This window comes from Limanda limanda, chromosome 6 (assembly GCF_963576545.1).
Source record: "Limanda limanda chromosome 6, fLimLim1.1, whole genome shotgun sequence".
In the NCBI taxonomy this organism is placed as follows: Eukaryota; Metazoa; Chordata; class Actinopteri; order Pleuronectiformes; family Pleuronectidae; genus Limanda; species Limanda limanda.
In genome coordinates, this window is record NC_083641.1 from 13308836 (window position 1) to 13327483 (window position 18648).

An 18648-nucleotide genomic window follows, 5' to 3' on the forward strand; every position below is an offset into this window, starting at 1 on the left:
TTTAAGTAAAGATCTAATGAGACATTTTGGCTCGTCCTCACTTTTTTAAAGAGCTGTCTGAGGGTTTAAGGGTTAGTGTTAAGTTTAAAAAGTTATGGTTAGGGTTAGGCTTAGGTATTTCATTGTGATGGTTAATATTAGGGGCAAGGCAATGTATGTATGCCAAAGAGTGTCCTCACATAGTCAGGACCAGTTGATCTCATGGGGACCGAAGCCAGGTCCTAATGAGGAAACATGTAATTTCTGTGCTCCTGGTTAGGGTTAGTGGTAAGATGTAAACAGTGGTTAGGTTAAGTTTAGTGTTAGACATGAATATGCAGAAGGATAGCTGCGAAAAACCTGTGTGGGTGTGGGTAAGTGTGTGTGTGTGTGTGTGTGTGTGTGTGTGTGTGTACTTGTTGCCAGAAGCTATACTGCTATCTCCTCTCTACAGAAGTCTATAAAAACACACCCCAGCTGTGAGTGTGTGTGTGTGTATTTGTTTAAAATACAGTTTGGACGTGTGTGTTATTTATATATTACTTCAAAACCTGCTCTGCTGCCATTGTTATTTTAAACGTCTATTTAAAATGTCTCTCTATCTCCCTCCTTGTAAAGCAACATGTATGTCTCTACTAATGGTCAAGAACTGGTATATTAGCCTTTCCTGTACTATTTTTACACATATTTTACACAACCCCGCTCCCCTGCTGCTCTCCCTCTCCTCTCTGAAGGCGAAGATAGATGACAAGGGATCATGTCCTATAATTTCCTGCTGCGCCAGTGGCACTGATGTGAGAGCTGGCATCTCATTACCATAGTAACAACAGCAGGATTATGTTTGCAACTGTGCATAAAACGTGATAAATACATCCCTTGCTTCGAGCTCAGCCATCCAGACTTTGGCAGAGACGTCCTGTACATCTTAACGATGCATCCCCTTCCTCATATAGATTACATATTCGTATGCGGAGTTGGCCTCTGAGCCGAGGACACAGGTGCATGACGACATATTCTGACACCAGTAGCACGTCCATAACTCAGTTTGGGTGCCAGCAGATGTGAACGCTACACACACATCATCACTGCCATAAGTGAATCTTGTTTTACGCAGAGCAGGTGGAAAATGTGCGATGATCGTATAAAAACCCCAATCTAAGCTGCAGAATAAAACGTGTATATGTTCCAAACAATCTGCTGCCCTGCCTGAGTCCCATAAGATCGAACAGGGTACACACTTTCTCTCGCACAGGGATTTTCTCTAAAACATGTTTCTTGGTGTAAAGTTGTGAGTGCTTCAGGTCTTAGTGGGGCTGCTTTTTCATTCTAGCCGCAAAAACTGAGACAATTTTCTTTTGTGATACAAAAAACTCCCTGGTACCATCGAAAAAGAATCAACACTCCGACTAACGGCACTGAAGAATATCTCTCTGTTTAAGTCAGCCATTAATGATCTGCACCACTTACGGGAACTTAAATCCCCCTTGAACTGAGCCTCCCAGGCCTTTTTCTGCGCTTTGTACAAATCCTGTCTCCTGCGCTGGGATTCCTGGGAGTCTGTGAGCTCAGGGCCTGACAGCAATACAGTAATATGCCACTGCCCTCTATAGGCAAAGAGAGAGAACAGCAGTCACTGTGGTCTCTGCAGATAATTTCCTTCATCTGTCTGCTTAACGCTGTCAACTTCACACATCATTTCATCTAAAGGAGAGAGACAGCTGCATTCTAAAACTGCAACAAACCAGAGTTAGCTCAGATATAAGTTATGTTTTGAATGAAGGAAAATCATTTTTAGTTATTTTGTAATATATATATGTATATACATTTTCCTAATATAGTGGCTTTTCTATAACAATGCATAATATATTAAATAATCAATCCGTGTTCTTTGTGTAACATCTAGAGAAACAAATGACCACAACTGTCATATAAATATAGTTTAAAAAATGAAAATATTTCCCTCAGACATGTAGAAAAAGTAAAGTAGAAATATAGATTATGATAATAAGATATTTAATGAAAAAACTGTCAGTGACAGTTTTCTAATGAATATCTTCTAAAACTTACTGCCGTGAACCTAAAGATATCCAGTTTAGAATCGGAGATAAGAAGAAGCAGAAAATCATTATTATTAAGGAGCTGTAACATGATGGATGGATGAATGATTGTCTTAATTAGAATGCAGTTCAGCTCCACTTTCTGAAATGCTTTAGAAATGTATTAATGACAATGTCAGATGGCACAAGCTATGTATACTATTAATATGATGTTTGGTAATCAGAAGTCTATTAACCTTGTCTTAGATCACATTCACCCTTTGACTGTGTGTGTGTGTCTGTGTGTGTCTGCGTGTGTGCGGGTGTGTGTGTGTGTGCGTGTGTGCGTGTATGTGTGTGTGTGTCCCTGCGTGCAGACACACAGAGGCAGACGAGTATGCCATCCAGCACTGTTTCTGCTACACTTCAACGGTTCTCACTTCAACTTTGGCCTTTCAGAAAGAACAGAAACTCAAAGTGGAGTGTCAGGTACTGTCCATGCTCCCTCACACACACACACACACACACACACACATACACACACACACACACACACACACAGATACAAACACTAAATGAATACATGAATATGCACCTGAATCAGAGCTTTTTTACCTCTGCTTCTGTACACAGGCGCTCCTACAAGTGGCCAAGAATCTCTTCACACACTTGGGTAGGTTTTCCCCTCCTCCGTCTCTGTCTCTCTTTCTTTCCTTCATTCTCGGTCACTGTGGAAGGGAGAGCGCCGGATGATTTGCGTTAATGGACAATATTTAAATGATCACCTAATGAAACGAATGGCGCCCGTAATTGAATGAGATATTACCGACACTAAAGGTGATTACACCCAGGATCATAACCGTAAAATCAAAAGGGCATAAAAGATGATGGTTCCACCTCTCCGTCCTGTAATTACATTGAGGCATTTGGATTCTTATCTAACTATACGCGTCAATGGCAGAGTATGTTGCCGATGATTCCTCATGATGGCTGCTGCTAAAAATTGATCCACTGGTAGATTACAAAAGCTCTTAGCGGCTCGTACAGTTGAATAACCGATGCTCGTGGTGTAATCTCTGTTTGTTTTTATCAGAGCTTTGCTGTATTCCTTGCATTTCCTCACTCACCCTCTCCTCCTCTCTCTCTCTCTCCCTCCTTCTCTCCATTTTCTCAGATGATGTGTCAGTGCTGTTACAGGAAATTATAGTGGAGGCCAGGAACCTCAGTGATGCAGAGATGTAAGCCTTCTGATTCATCCTCAAAGGGACATTTCAGTGTGTGTGTGAGTGTGCATGTGTGAAGTGCGAATGTCTTTATCTCCATTTGCAAAGGCCATCTTGGCAATTTGTTCTTAACCGACTTGCCTCGTTTAATGAAAGTTAGTTAACGACGTTGAATGAGATAAACCTCCCTCTGCTCGGCTCTGCTCTCCATCACCGCTCTAACTCTGTCACTCTCCCTCAGCTGCTCCGTGTTCCTGCTGGATCGAGTCAGTCATGAGCTGGTGGCAAAGGTGTTTGACGGAGGCGTGGTTAGTGATGAAGAGGTACGACTTGCTGCTTTTCTCTCTGTATTGTAGCTGTGGATCATGCATATTTCATGATGCAGTAATGGAAGTGACAGAGAGAGGGGGTGGTGGGTATACAGACTCGAACACATTACAATTGTACAGTCAGTAGCTTAAACCTGTAAGGCACCAGGACAGCCTCTCACGTCGTCTTTTTGTCCTCTCTGTCTCTTGTGTCAACCATAGATGAATCAAAAATGGCAAAAAAGAAAAGATAGTTATCGATGTCGCTTAATGTTGTTAGTAATTATGACTGTAAGCTACACAGTGTAGAAATACAGATATGATACAGATAAAAAATATTTATTTATTTTTACAGGAATATGTGAGAAAAGAGTTGTTTGTTTTCAGCCATGATTTCACACCTCTAATAAAAAAAATACAGATCATCCAAAAAAAAAATTCACATTGCAATGGGTCAGTTCCCCTTTATGCAGAACTCCACTCAGTATGCAGTAATGGAGCATGGCCATGAACGCATTTAAAGAATGGCTTCAGGTTGGAGAAGCTTACGAAGCTTTCAAAGCTGAATATTTAATGTGTGTTCCTGTGTGTGTGTGTGTGCGTGTGTTCCTGTGTGTGTGTGTGCGAGTGCAGAAGGAGTTTCGTATCCCAGCCGATCAGGGTATCGCGGGCCACGTGGCGACCACGGGTCAGATCCTGAACATTAAGGACGCCTACTCCCACCCTCTCTTCTACCGAGGCGTGGACGACGAAACCGGCTTCAAGACTCGCAACATCCTCTGTTTCCCCATCAAGGATGAGAACAACGGTAACAATACATTTAAGGGTTTAAAGATCTGTACAGGAGACAAACTAAGACCACACATACAGTGTATATAAAGATTGTATTATATTTATGTCTGGGTTTTTTATAAGTGATTGTAATCATTACCCAAACATTTTTAAATATATGATTATAAATTAGTCTGACTGTATATAAAGATGGACGACATGACTGGTCCTGAAGCCAAAGCCTCTTGTTCGCCCTCTGTTGGCTGCTATAGTATAGGTCATAAGACCAACCTATCCCATGTTATTGGAAGGGACATGGACCGAAATTAAAACACAGATCACTGTGATTTTATGTTGCTCTTATCACACCTATCTATGTCTAACTGCTAATTTTTTCCCCAATGAGGTCTGGTTTTAAAGAATGATTTGATGGTATAGAAACAGGGTGAAACATTATGATTGACACCTAAGACTGACTCATGATTGGTCAAACGCGTGTATCACCCAGCGGCAACTCGTCACCTTTCCCGATCACTACTGCAGAGACTCCAAATGACAGCCTCGGCACAAGATGGCAGCGTTCGTATCTGGGATATTTCTGGATCGTGGGAGGAAGTGGAGACACATCGTCCATCTTTTTATACCGTCTATGAAATAACACATATAGGAGCTTGATAGATGCTCGTCTGTTGACGTCTGCTGTTCATATCTACTCCCCCTGTTCTCCTCTAAATTCTCAGCTACATTTCCTTAAAGCTGCTCTCATAGAATAACACAAAGCCTTGTTACATTATCTCAAATATTGGTGATGTGTATGTGTTCTATACTTAGAAATTAGAGAAAACTGGCTCCTCAAACTTTACTTTATCTCGTGTATGTGATTTGTCTCCATTTTGAAAACTGTGTGAAGCTCAGAATATGAGTTGAAATGTATCCTTTCTTCTTTTTATGTGCAATCAGGTTCAGCTCCAGTGTGAAATTAAGTTAGGTCAGCAGACCTTTTTGATTCAGCATCTGTTCTCCACCTCGGACTGCTGCGTTCTTTGCCTCATTTTCTCGTCCTTGACTTTCATCTCCTCATTTTTCCTCATTAGCGTCTTTCTCTCTCTTGAACTCCTTTTCCTCGCTCCTTCCCTTTACTTACTTTACGTTTGACTTTCTTTAAATCCTCGGTGCTGCAGAGGTGATCGGTGTGGCTGAGCTGGTGAATAAAATGAACGGGCCGTGGTTCAACCGCTTCGACGAGGATCTGGCCACGGCGTTCTCCATCTACTGTGGAATCAGCATAGCTCATGTAAGTCTTGACTCTATATTCAGTGGATGGTTTTATGAAGGGGGAGCCATCCCCTTTCGACCAAGATGACTAAAAAAATAAAAAATAAATAACCTGACAAAACCGCCGCCACCACCATCCTCAATAAGAGAGAGTGCTATGTTTGCAGATAGAGAGTTTGTGTTCAGGTGGGCCTCCTATAGTTAAATCTGCTAACTAATCTATAGGGATCTATAGTTTAGTCCTAAAGGTTGAAGCTGCCTGCTTCTGTAAGATTTACGATGGTGGGACTCAAAGCAGGAGCCAGGGCAGAGACGTGGTTAGAGGCACAGGGTTATTACCAACCACTGTGGTCAAGAATAACAGGAGGACAATGATCTCTCTCCCTCTCTCTTTAATTATTTTGCACACCAGTGGGGTCTTCTAAGTAAAAAAAGCCGGGCTTGACGTGTGTGGGACACTGGTATGAAAAACATACCGGATACTATCAAATTAAAATGTTCTGCCTTGCTGTGGCCACAGACGTCTGGTCAGGAACGAGGCGTTTACATTTTCTGCAGCATATTTATTGACCACAGCAGTCAACACACTCCATTAGTCCACTTGTGGATTTGAGTATGATTTTATGTAAAGGAGGAAATATGCCAAACTATAATAAACATAAGACAAATAAACCACAACATTCCTGGAGAAACATTATCAGTTACAAATTAATTAAGAGTTTAAACTTCTCACTTTGCCTCCATTACAATCTCTCATTATCTCTTCCAGCAGCAGCAGTGAATAAGTGTGACACATTAAAAAGGGAATAGAAGCGTCTTCTCTGTGGCTGCTCATTCATCTTCATACACACTGACTCATTTTAAACAGTCCTAAGTCATTAACTCAGCTTGATTTTAAACACGGCTCACAGATGGAATATGATGTACAGCATATTAAAGTCATCCTCCATGCAGCTTCATAGTCATCAACTAAATTTAGCCGCACAGAGACAAATACCCAGAAGCACTTGCACTGCATATAGAGAGGCTCTTACCCCTTGAAACAATGCGGTAGGTCTGTTAGTGCTGTTAAGGGATCAGTGCCGCCACCTTAATGGGATCAGTTCATCCATCCATTATCTATACTGCTTATACTTTGAGGGGAGGCTCGCAGGGGGGGCTGGGGTCAATCCCAGTCAAGGGCAAGAGGCAGGGTGCAACCTGGACAGGTCACCATGCCACACGCAAACTCAGAGAACAACTCTAGAACAAACCGGGATTTGGACCAGGAAACTTCTTGCTGTGTTGAGTGAGAGCGAAATGCTCAGTCGAGGCAGAGTAGAGCAAGATCTCAAGCGAAGTTTAGAGAGATTGGATCTGTGATGGGACTGAGTGGCTTTTATGATGGAGTGTAGAGCAGTTTTTATGCCTCAGTGCCGGAAAGAACATTATGTTTTCGAGGTTGTCCATCTGTTCATCTTATACGTGTGAACACATTATCTCAAGAACGTCTTAAGAGAATTTCTTCAAATTTGGTACAAATGTTAAGTTGGACTCACAGGTGAACTGATTTTAGTGGTTAAAAGTCAAACCCATAGGGAATTTCATTACATCTGGCGCAAATATTCACTTGGACTCGAAGATGAACTGATTTATAGATTAGCCGATTCGATTTGAGTCTGGGGAAAAAAGTATGTCGACTGAAACTGTACGGGTTGACGGAGGCGCACAACCACAGGATCGTAATTCTAGTTTAAAAAATGCAATGATATATCTTTTTCATCCTTTTACCAGAGCAAAGTGTAAACATGGATTCAAATGGATTTACAATGCACTGATTTCTCTTGTCTCTTACAATATTTTGAACACAAAACCCAAAAAAAGGAATGAAGATACTTTGTTTTAACAGTTTTATTGTTATATACACAGCTGTGATGATATTTTATTCAGCGTGTCCAATTCACCTTCACATTAAGTAGCGCCTTTATCTTCTGACCTTTGAATCACTGCAGGTACTCCATTGTTTATGCACAAACTATAAAGATTTTTGATTGGAAAAATAATTGGCTTCTAGGCAGCTCGTTAATTATTGAAACATGACCCAATGTATTATGTATCAATGATTGCTCTGTATCATGCTGTGTAGAGTGTTACATGGGCTGTAAGAAGCACTTCTCCTTATGGACTGAACTGTAAGCATTCAGTTTGAGTTTTATTGTTTCATACACGAGCCAAAGCTTTGAAAGGGGCAAAATCTAAACATACTTGTTAATCCTAAATCTCTTGATTGTCATTTGATACTTAACATACACTCACACACTCACTCACATACAGACACACTATAGTGTTTGCAAATTTCAAAAGGAAGAACAAAAGAGGAGAGGAAGCCATTTTAAAACTATTTTCATTCCCCTTCTTACTTCTCCTGCTGCTGTGAGCAATCTGTACATCACACTTTACTGTATCCAACTACTGTGTATGTGACAATTATAGTCAAACTGTTGATTTTGCTTTAATTTGGTGTTTTTTTCTCTAGTCTCTGCTGTACAAGAGGGTCGGTGAAGCCCAGTTCAGGTCCCACCTGGCCAATGAAATGATGATGTACCACATGAAGGTAGATATCACCCTCACCCGTCGCACTCGCTCTTCCGCATGGACACAGTCGTCATTATTTCAGTATGACTCAGTGTGTGTGCTTCGCAGGTATCAGAGGAAGAAGTGACTAAGCTGCTGGTGGCGGGGGTCGATCCGGTGATAGAAATCCACCCCTGCTTCGCCGAATTCACTTACACGCCGCGTTCCCTGCCTGATGACACCACACCCATGGTAAGAGGAGAAGGTGGAAGCAGAGAGACACAGTGTGGAGGAGGCAGAAACACAGGAAGGAAATATAACAGATATTGTTGTGTGTGTCTGCAGTGTGTCCTCAGCATGTTGGAAGACATGGGTTTCATCAACACGTACAAGATTGACAGGAATACGCTCGCCAGGTCTGAAAATCAATCATATACCAAATATATGAGCCTGTGTCTATGTGTGTAATCTCTGAGTACTTTATGCAGTAATTGTGCAGTTTGGTTGCTTTGGACAACTTTTCTTAATATGAGAATACTTTTGTGTTTGTAACTGCTTTATGTGAGTTTACCAGAATTATTGATATTTTCAACACCTTGGAAAGACTTGTGTAAACAGCTGCAAAAAGACTATATTGAAAATAATTCTAGAATAATAGGAATATGTGTTCCTGGTGCTACTTCATAGGTCAGCAGTGCAGCAAATTTGGTTGGAACAGTTAGAATTAAGTCATAATTCATATAATTAGTCAACCATAGGACCATATTTAAACTGCTGCTTTGGCGTCAGGTTCTGTCTAATGGTGAAGAGAGGCTACAGAGACCCTCCCTACCACAACTGGATGCACGCCTTCTCTGTCTCACACTTCTGCTACCTGCTCTACAAAAACCTAGGGCTGTCCAACTACCTCGAGTGAGTGCGCCACATTTCTTTAACAGTTGAAAAATGTAATGTCAGCTTTGATTATGTGACTCAAGTGACCGCTGTCCTCTTCCTTTTCAGAGATATAGAGATCTTAGCTCTCTTTATCTCCTGTATGTGCCATGACATGGACCACCGTGGTACCAACAATTCTTTCCAAGTCGCCTCGGTGAGAAAACTAATTATTTCTCTGTTTAGCAGTGGGTGTGAGATGAAGCAGGACATGATGTAACCATGATACGAACTGAAACTAGGTGGTAGAAAAAGGAAGAACATTGCATTGAATAAAAACATGAATAATCTGAAACGCACAAAGTGCCAGTGGTGCATTGCTTCACTGGCCATTCAAAAACATAGACTATAAATTGGGGGAGATATAAGATGAGTCTTTCAGAGTCATATAGGTATTGGTGTTTATTTTAATTGATCGTGAAAGGCGCTGATATAAAAAACCTTTATTTTACAGTTAAAAAATGCAGAATTTTTTTATTCAATTTCTGTGTATTTGGTTGTATTTTCTTTTTATTTGTAGGTATTTAAAATAAGGTATGGTTAATCTATTAAACATCAAGCCTGAATTACAGTTCTTTGTCATACGGGTTTGATAACAATATCTTTGGAATTATTGTTATTTTTTTTAAATAAATATACATATATCTGGGTTTTTTTACTCCCTGTCTGTATCAGCCTCATATCATATCAAAATCTATATCACTCTGGTTCTGCTAAAAACAGTCTTTGATATGTAAAGGATGACGCATGTGAGCAGGCTCTAGATGTGTTTCACGGATATCAGAGTGTGTATTCGAGTGTGAGGTTGTGTCTCTGTGACTGTGGATTTGGCCCAGTGAGACACTAGATGTAATAGTGATTAGCAGCACGCCGCTCTGTTCCACTCTGATCATGCAGAACCCTCCAGCACCGAAGTGACACACTCACATTATCAACTATGCATCAACAGTAACTGTTTCACTTGATCAATGCTATGTGTACTAAAGGGTTGTGTTTCTTTTGTCTGTGTGTGTGTGTGTGTCTACCTTCAGCAATCTGTGCTGGCTGCGCTCTACAGCTCAGAGGGATCTGTGATGGAGGTAAGGTCACATGGGAAGGATGTGGGAGAGCTGATCGAAAACTGTCAAAGCTTAAACAGTGTTTTCATCGTGTACTTGTGTCTGTGAAAATCCTTACTACATTCTGTTAGACTGTGATCCCTGTAGAAACTGTGCAGACTGAACTGTCTTGTCGGTTTTACTGATTTGTTTCCTCATAGTTAACAAACTTCACTCTCGGGGAGCTACTGATACTGTGTTCTAATGCGACATCTAGTGGTCAAAGTCAAACTTGAATTATTTGCAGCAGTGGGAGGCATGTAAATTGACTTTGCTTTTTTCATTACAACATGACTCAACATCACTTTGGAAGTAACCATTTTCCCATCATGCTTTATTCACCATGACAGAGACATCACTTTGCCCAGGCCATCGCCATTCTGAACACTCACGGCTGCAACATCTTCGAGAAGTTCTCCAGGAAGGTGAGATATTGGATCTGACATCTGCACATTACAAATATCTCTGAGTCCTCTCTCTCGTTTGGATTCAATTTTCTGCTTTCACTTACAAGCACAAGTTATTTTAATGTTGTTTTCTTATTTTTTTCTCAGGACTACCAGCGCATGCTAGATCTGATGAGGGACATCATTCTGGCGACAGACCTTGCTCACCACCTTCGCATTTTCAAGGACTTGCAGAAGATGGCTGATGGTACGCCACAGTAGTTCAGTATGCACAGTCACATCTCTACTTTTCCTTTTTGCTCACAGCAGTGAACAGCAAATCCAGGCTTTGCTCAGATGCCTGGTCCAGAGCGGTGACAATAAAGCAGTGTTTTCTGTTTTCCTTGGATTACAAAGGGCTGATTTCACAAGAGAAAGCACACAACAAACATTATATTTAAAAGATGTATTATTATATATTTAGATGGTCACCATTTTTGGGGATTTTTGAAGCCATGTAATGTCATTGACATCTATTCTTAAGCTAAGTAACCATTGATGATTGTCCTTTGCAGTCTGGCTCATTTCTTGGCACCACACAAAAGCCACATTCTGTCTCTATACTTCATTTAATGAGTCATTATGCAGCAATGTGAGTGAAGCTCTCAGTATTCATCACTGACATTCTTAAACATCCTCCACTTTTATTGGACTATTTACCCTTTTGAGCCGACAGTTGCTTACTGCTCTCTTATGCAACGTAATTGGCTGCTGCCTCCAGTGCTTTTTTTACGCCTGAATGCAGCCAATTATGAGTTACCCTGAGTGGACGTCACATCACTAGAATCAATTCTGAGCTGTAAAAGCAATTCAAGGACATTAAAAAAACTCACAGCACAGAGTGTGTAAGTGTCACTCATGGACTGACGGGGTGGACATATACAATGTCATGGTGCCATTTAAACATAATGCTGTGCTGCTGAGTTAACAAAATTTCCTAATATCCCATTATGGCTTTTAATCTTCAATATCTATCAAGACATATATGGTCTGAGTAAAGGACAATTAGTAATGATCAGTTAAATATAAAATGTTACTTGACGATGCAAATGCAGCTTGAATAAAGTCATTTGTCATTGTGTGTGTGTGTGTGTGTTTCAGACGGATACAATCGCAAAAACCAAACCCACCGCTCTATGTTGCTGTGCCTGTTGATGACGTCATGTGACCTGTCAGACCAGACCAAGGGCTGGAAAACCACGCGCAAGATCGCTGTCAGTTGACGTCCATATACCTCTGTTGATACTGCTTATTAGCAAGTGTAAACACTAATTTGGCAAAATGTTTTTAGTTATGACTCAGCAAATGGAGTAATCTAACACCACATTAGGGAATAGCAGCTTTACATCCACGTCAGTAACACAACAGGATATGAATCAGCCCACAGATATTTTGGTTATACTAATATACTCTATACACTTGTGAATATAGGGGGTATAGGGGGTGGGACTTCTGCACCGTGGCTTCATCACCTGATCACTACTGTGGAGACTCTGGGTCAAGATGATGTTTAATTTCTGGGTAGTGTGAGGAAGTGGAGATGCGTTGTCCGTCTTTATTTACAGTCTACGATATGGTAGAAGATGCAGAAGTGTAGTTGTTGTATTTTCTGTGATAGTGCAAGGACAATAAAGACGATGAGATGTAGAGCTGTGCAGTAGAAAACAACATTCCAGTCGATGTTCCACGACACTCTTATGTGAAACTGCACTCAATTATAGGATTATTTGTAATCTTGGTCTGCCCCCTTTTCCACCCCTAGCCCCTGACCCTTGTCCTAAATCCAACACCCAAATCTGCAAATATCTTACACCTGCAACAAATGCCCTGTAATCCTTGCCCCCAAAAATGGAAAATGCATTTCTCTTGAATTCCGGGGAGGAAATTATTCTGCAATGTCTGGTTTGTATGTCTGGTCCCAATGGGGATTAATGACAAATAGCAATTGCACAAAATATTGAATAGTTATAAATGGAAATGACATTTTGTCTTAGAGCACAGCATGTCTGCGATTCAACATAATCCAGTTACAGTAATGTTTACAAATCTGACAAATTCTGTCCTAAAGCTCAAACACTCAATTGTACACATGTACCAGCTTTGAATTACATATGGTTTTCTTTATATTGTGTTGTTACACAGGAGATTCATGCTCATTTTAAATTAGAATTTAAAATCTATACTTTTAAACTGAGTACTTGTTCATATTAGAGGTTATACTTCAGTCATTAAGGAAAAATAAACTGTAGTCACTTCAAATTTGCTGTTTTATCGTGTGACATTAAATAAATGACAGTTTTATTTCATGTGGAACTTAATCAGTCTCACTATGATTATGAAGCCGTATGAGCAGTAACAAGTGTCTGTTCCTCTGTGTCCACAGGAGCTGATATATAAAGAGTTCTTCTCTCAAGGAGACCTGGTATGTGTCTGTGTTTTCTGCCTGTTAAATGACATGTGAAATTATTCAGCAAGTGGCCGCAGTGTGTGTCATTTTACACAATAGTGGGCTCATTACTCATGTCTGTGTGTGCGTGTGTGTCTAAAGGAAAAAGCCATGGGGAACAGGCCGAGCGAGATGATGGACAGAGAAAAGGCGTACATCCCAGAACTACAGATCAGCTTCATGGAACATATCGCCATGCCCATCTACAAGTGCGTATATATGAGAACATCACATCCTTCCTACACTCATCACTTCAGTCATACAACACTTTCTCTGAGGGTAAAGACAGACATGTCACCACATTACAAGTATTGAACACTGGGACAGATATATAATTTCAAAGGTGTTGGCAAACAGTCGAAAGTCAAGCAGAAATCTCCTTGATATATTATTTTGTATTGTATTATATATTATTATTGTCATATTGTATTTAGTGTCAAAATGTAAACTCAATTTTGTACAGTACAGTTTGTTTTTATTTAATTGTAACTTTGAATCAATGTATTTATATCACAATGGATCAAATTACTGTGTGTAGTCAGACAGGACGAACTCATAGGGAATTTTCACCCACTTCTGTAGTTTTCCTCAGCTCTATGGAGCATTTTAGTGCCTATGCTCAATGTTTTTGATTGACTGTTTTGGTTCACTTCCATCATTATCATCATCGTCATTGTCATCATCAAGTTGTTTTAAGCAGCTGTTTTAGCAAAAAAGATTCAAGAACACGTTGCAGACTCAGCACCAGCTGACAAGAGAGGCACAGTTAGCAACCTTCCAGCAAACACACTGGAGCATTTAGCAGCTTAACAGCGAGAGATTTCCCTCGTGAGCTGGTGGAGGGGAAAACAGATATAACTAGAACTCAGTAGAGCACATACTGGTCCGCTTAAATCCAATCATCGCGCAGACTGTCCCATAAATATGCCTGAAGATCCATGATTCCCTAGCAAATTGGTGATTTTTTTTTTTTAAAAGCCTCTGTTTTAGGATATTAAAGAAAGTAGAAAATATAATTCCTGGATCCGTGCAAAATTTTTATTGGTTCATTATTGGCCCATGTCCCATCCGAAGGATTTGCATAATCCAACCGACAAAAAGAAGGGGGATAAAACATAACCTCCTTAAAGAAGTTAATAAGAATTATTGTTTCAGTTGTGTTCATTAGGCAAACACATTTTCCATTTGAACTTGACATGGTGATTATGTGACAAAGTTGTGGTTACAGCGTCTTCAACTGCCCTCTAGTGGCCAGAAATATCGCTATTATTGTTTTTTAATTCCACAGTTAAATGCTGTTTAAAAAGAAGATGGTGAAGAAGAAGTTGAACAGTAGTTGCAAAGAAAATATGCAATAATTAAAAAATAGACAGTTATTAAATTATAATTTACACATTTTAATCTGGGACTAATGCACGGTCGTCATACGGAAGCCTCTTGTATAAAGTCCTATATAACAAATAACTGCATTGTATTTTTTAATGGCTGTTCTCTATCCTGTCAGGTTGCTGTCTGAACTGCTTCCTGGAGCCACCGAGCTGTATGAGCGAGTGGCAGCAAATCGGGAGCAGTGGACCAAAGTGTCCCACAAGTTCACCATCCGTGGGTTGCCAAGCAACAACAGCCTAGACTTCCTGGACCAGGAGTACGAGCTGCTCCAGTCCCAGGGTGCTTTCGGGAGCGACGAGCACTGCTTCAATGGTTGCCTTGACGACGCAGAGGGAGGGAGGTGCCAGTGATGACGGCGGGCTGCCGGCTGTTTCCTGGAGTTTTCTGCGGTCCAATAAGAGGCTGAGGATACCTTTTGAGCGACCTGAGAGGGAAGGGGTCTCTCTGCTGTCAATCTCTTGATTAGCAGGCCGCGCAGAACGGACACGACAAAGCTTCAAACCAACTGAATCCGACGGGTGATTTGAGACGAGTGGATCCACCTGAGGCGACTCAGTGATTTAGATGCTACGTGTTGCTTTTGTCTCCAGTTCAGGAAAGAAGAAGGTGGTGACTTGATACTTTTCAGCAGCTAAACTGGAAAAATAAGTTCATACCACAAGATCGTTCACACATTCTGATCTTGATTAAGATTGTAAAAACACACACACACACACACACGAACATGCACATGGTGTTTAGACACACAAAGACGGAGGAAACACAACTCATTGTTCTGGAAAAGGACTACGTCAACATGTACCAGTGAGACAAAGTGCTATACTTTCTGTAAAATGGTTCACAGTATCTTATATTGATTTCAAATGGCTCAGCTTTGTTCACACACAAGCAGCTGCCGACGTCCCTCACCTGATGCTTATGAATGCATGCTGTATGGACACCTCACGTATTTTTCCTTTAAACCTGCGTCAGTGTTGATTTCTCCATGGCTAGGAAATGAATGCAGTCCATTTTTTATACCATCAGAGCAGAGTTTTGTATTCAAAGTATATTTAATTAATCCATGATCGTCAAGTTGTACAAGGGAGATTTTGTTCATTTTCTCAGAAAGTATTTTAGCTCTCACATGTACCGATTCGCTTCTAACCCTTTTTTTTGATCGCTCAAGGGACAATTCGACAATCACTGATCAATAACCGATCCCTGGCCATAGCAGCTCTATCCATGCATAATACTTTAACAACATATACCTTGTGCATATTCATTCAGTATGCATTTACACCTCGAAACAAAGGCCACTTGACCTTATACCCTGAATTTATTTCTCTCGTCATTATTTCCACTCCCTTGCACGTTTTATTTTCACTTTCTTTAATTTTTTAGTGACAGATTTCCTAATTAAACAACTTGTGAGAGAGAGCAAACTGAAGCCCTTTAAAAGATCCATCTCATCCATCTGTGTAAATGTGCCAGAGTAGAGCGTGTTCTCCGGAGTGTGTCATATATGGATCTGCCTTAATGCGCATCTTTGCTGCCTTTCTTAGAGCTTTTAATATATAAAAATTGAAATTTAAGCGTCTGTTTAGTATGTATGTTGTATGTTTGTTATAGACATAGTTTAGAGTATCAGAGTGCGGACTGAATGATCGCCATTGCTCAGAAGATGTATATTTGTGAAATAACTGTGTGAAGACCTCAGATTTTATGTCATTTCACTTCTTTCTATTCTAAGTTATGTATACAGCCACTAGTGGATATTTTGCAGATACAACAGCATTTTCTTTCAGTTGTCAGTGCACATAAATTTGTTTTATAAGAAGGAACTAGAGATGTAGCCGTCATAGAAATTACTCTGTCCTGAAAGCACCGACCGGTCGCGAATTGCTGCTGCACTCCAAAGGAAATGTTCGGAAACTTAAAGTTCTCAGATTGTGCCTCGTAGGAAACCTGACACTTTGGGCTGTGGGGGTTTTGTGTTACAATATGCCATATTCAGTTTTACCTCACAATGCTTTTAAATAGGAAATGCTGCAGAGTCGGGGAAAGATAAGAGTTACACGAAGAGAGATCTCTGTAATGGACGCCACTGTATGTAGGCAGTGTGTGGACGGGGTGACAGTTACTGAGCGAAAGAGTGGATGTGGATGTGTGGGTGAGAAAATAAGCGAGAGAGAGAGAGAGAACTGGAGGCAGTTGGTCTAAGATCAGGAGAGAAGTCTTTAGTGTAACCGCTCGTTACAAAGCTGCTGTTGACAGAGATGAGGCAAACCTCAAGTGATCCACTAGAATTTCTTAAAATATCTCCCCTTTTATGCAGCCCCTGATTAGTGCGGGTGAAGGTAGATGAAAGCAAAAAATTGCAATCATGGTATTTAAATATATAATTTTTCTTTGAGAGTGTCTCATGAGGATGAATTAGGGAGGAAGGTTAATTGGTGAGTAAAGTGGTTTGATGTATGGGTTCTATCTACACTGGGAAACCCATTAGCAAGACTGGATGAAATGTATTGATCTGCTGTGGTTTGATACATGGACTGAATATTTTTACTATAAAGTTTTTGAAGGCCAGATTTGTTTGTAAAATAGCCACTTTCTCTTTCTCCTAAGACAAAGTAGTAGGGCCATGTTGAAGGGGAAAAATGTCATTATATTTTAAGAAGAAATTCCTTATATTACAATACTAAAGTTTTAAGTTAATAAGAAAAGGTCATAATATTCTAAAAATATATTTTATGAGAAACAAATCAAAACACTATACTAATAGTGTTGTAATTTAACGAGAAATGTCATAATTTTACAAGAACAAAGTTGTTATTTAATGAGAAAACATCATATTACAACAGTAAGGTCGTACATTTATAAGAAAAAAGTCATAATATTACGGCTTTATTCTTGTAACATTCTGACCTTATTCTTGTTATTGAACAACTCTATTCTCATAATAAAAGGACTTCATTCTGGAGATCTAAGCATTTTTTCCCCTCTTTAAATGAACTTAATACATTGTATTCTCAAGTATTTTCTCTCATGTGTGATTTTCCCATTTCTGTTCTTTTTAAACCACTGTTTCATATGTACCTGCCTTTTTCATGTGCAATATGAAGTATCTGCCTCTGTGATGTTGCATAGATTCCTATGTAAATACCTATGCCTCTTGTTAAATTATTCCTTTAGGTCTGGGTTCTCAAAATGCATTTAAGAGTTAGATGATGATGTCTCCATTGAAAATGCTTCTATCGATGCTTTGAGCGTCCAGACCTGTGTCCGTTTTCTATACTGAGTGTGTATCTGTCCCTCCATGTTTGTTTTTGAAAGTCAGGGCTCAATGTGCCAAGCAAACATTTTTCTACTTCCTGGCCAAGCTGCAACGGAAACACAGACGCACACTAAATTAGATTATTTTTTTATTTTTAATGTTGGCGTGTTGACGAGGGCTATATCCATATAAAACTTTTCTGATTCATCATGACCAGGTCTGAAATATGCAGCTCATCCAGGAAGTACGAACCCAAATCTATTTCCCATCATCACAGAGCAGCGAGAATCAAACCTGTGATGTAACGTCATCTAAACGATCACCTGTGACGTCATTGTTAAAAGTGGCAAACGTATATTTGCTGTGAATATCAAAGAGAAAATGTTACTTGATTGTCTTTCATTATTACAATGGGAAGTATTTCATTTCTGTAATGTATTTAAAGTGGTTGCATCCTGTTCTCTCTTTTTATTTTCCATGCCATGTTTGAACAACCCCGAGTGTTAGACATTTAGACAGAGGGGAGGAAAGAAAAATATATGTGTATTTAGGATATACACATGATAGTCTACCACGGACCCCAAACGTAATCTGACATGTATAAATAATGCTTATACTGAGAACTAAACGCAGTCATCTGTTGATTTGTTTGAGTTCTGAGTGCTGGTGGTCTTTTCTTGTTCAGGTCTAATGAACGAGGACATTTTCTGGCAAGAAGACAAATGGGTGATATTTTGATTTTTTTTTCTTGTCTTTCTTGGAATAAATCTGGTGAAAGGCTTCTTGGTTGTTGTCTCTAAAAAATGCACAACACACCGCACATTACTGTAGCTTCACCGTACTCTCTAATGTTACTTCACCATGAAAGTGCACCTGGTTGTGTTTGGATCAGGTGACATTAGGCCTCAGTGGCACTGATCTTCCCGTCACAGGGAC

At 40.1% G+C, this 18648-nt stretch overlaps 1 protein-coding gene across 2 annotated transcripts in view; it reads left to right on the top strand.

The window, feature by feature from the left end:
• Positions 1 to 18493, top strand: part of LOC133003908 (cGMP-dependent 3',5'-cyclic phosphodiesterase) — a 156059-nt gene extending 137566 nt beyond the window's left edge. For both annotated transcript variants that reach the window (XM_061073729.1, XM_061073730.1), the window contains exons 14-31: positions 2393 to 2504; positions 2649 to 2688; positions 3190 to 3253; positions 3480 to 3561; positions 4180 to 4354; positions 5499 to 5611; positions 8108 to 8185; positions 8275 to 8397; positions 8491 to 8561; positions 8935 to 9057; positions 9148 to 9235; positions 10110 to 10157; positions 10526 to 10600; positions 10730 to 10829; positions 11723 to 11835; positions 13005 to 13043; positions 13170 to 13276; positions 14572 to 18493. In XM_061073729.1, coding sequence (XP_060929712.1) covers positions 2393 to 2504; positions 2649 to 2688; positions 3190 to 3253; positions 3480 to 3561; positions 4180 to 4354; positions 5499 to 5611; positions 8108 to 8185; positions 8275 to 8397; positions 8491 to 8561; positions 8935 to 9057; positions 9148 to 9235; positions 10110 to 10157; positions 10526 to 10600; positions 10730 to 10829; positions 11723 to 11835; positions 13005 to 13043; positions 13170 to 13276; positions 14572 to 14806 — 1786 coding nt within the window. In that variant the 3' untranslated portion in view covers positions 14807 to 18493. The remainder of the gene's footprint in view (positions 1 to 2392; positions 2505 to 2648; positions 2689 to 3189; positions 3254 to 3479; positions 3562 to 4179; positions 4355 to 5498; positions 5612 to 8107; positions 8186 to 8274; positions 8398 to 8490; positions 8562 to 8934; positions 9058 to 9147; positions 9236 to 10109; positions 10158 to 10525; positions 10601 to 10729; positions 10830 to 11722; positions 11836 to 13004; positions 13044 to 13169; positions 13277 to 14571) is intronic.
• The last annotated feature ends 155 nt before the right edge of the window (positions 18494 to 18648 follow it).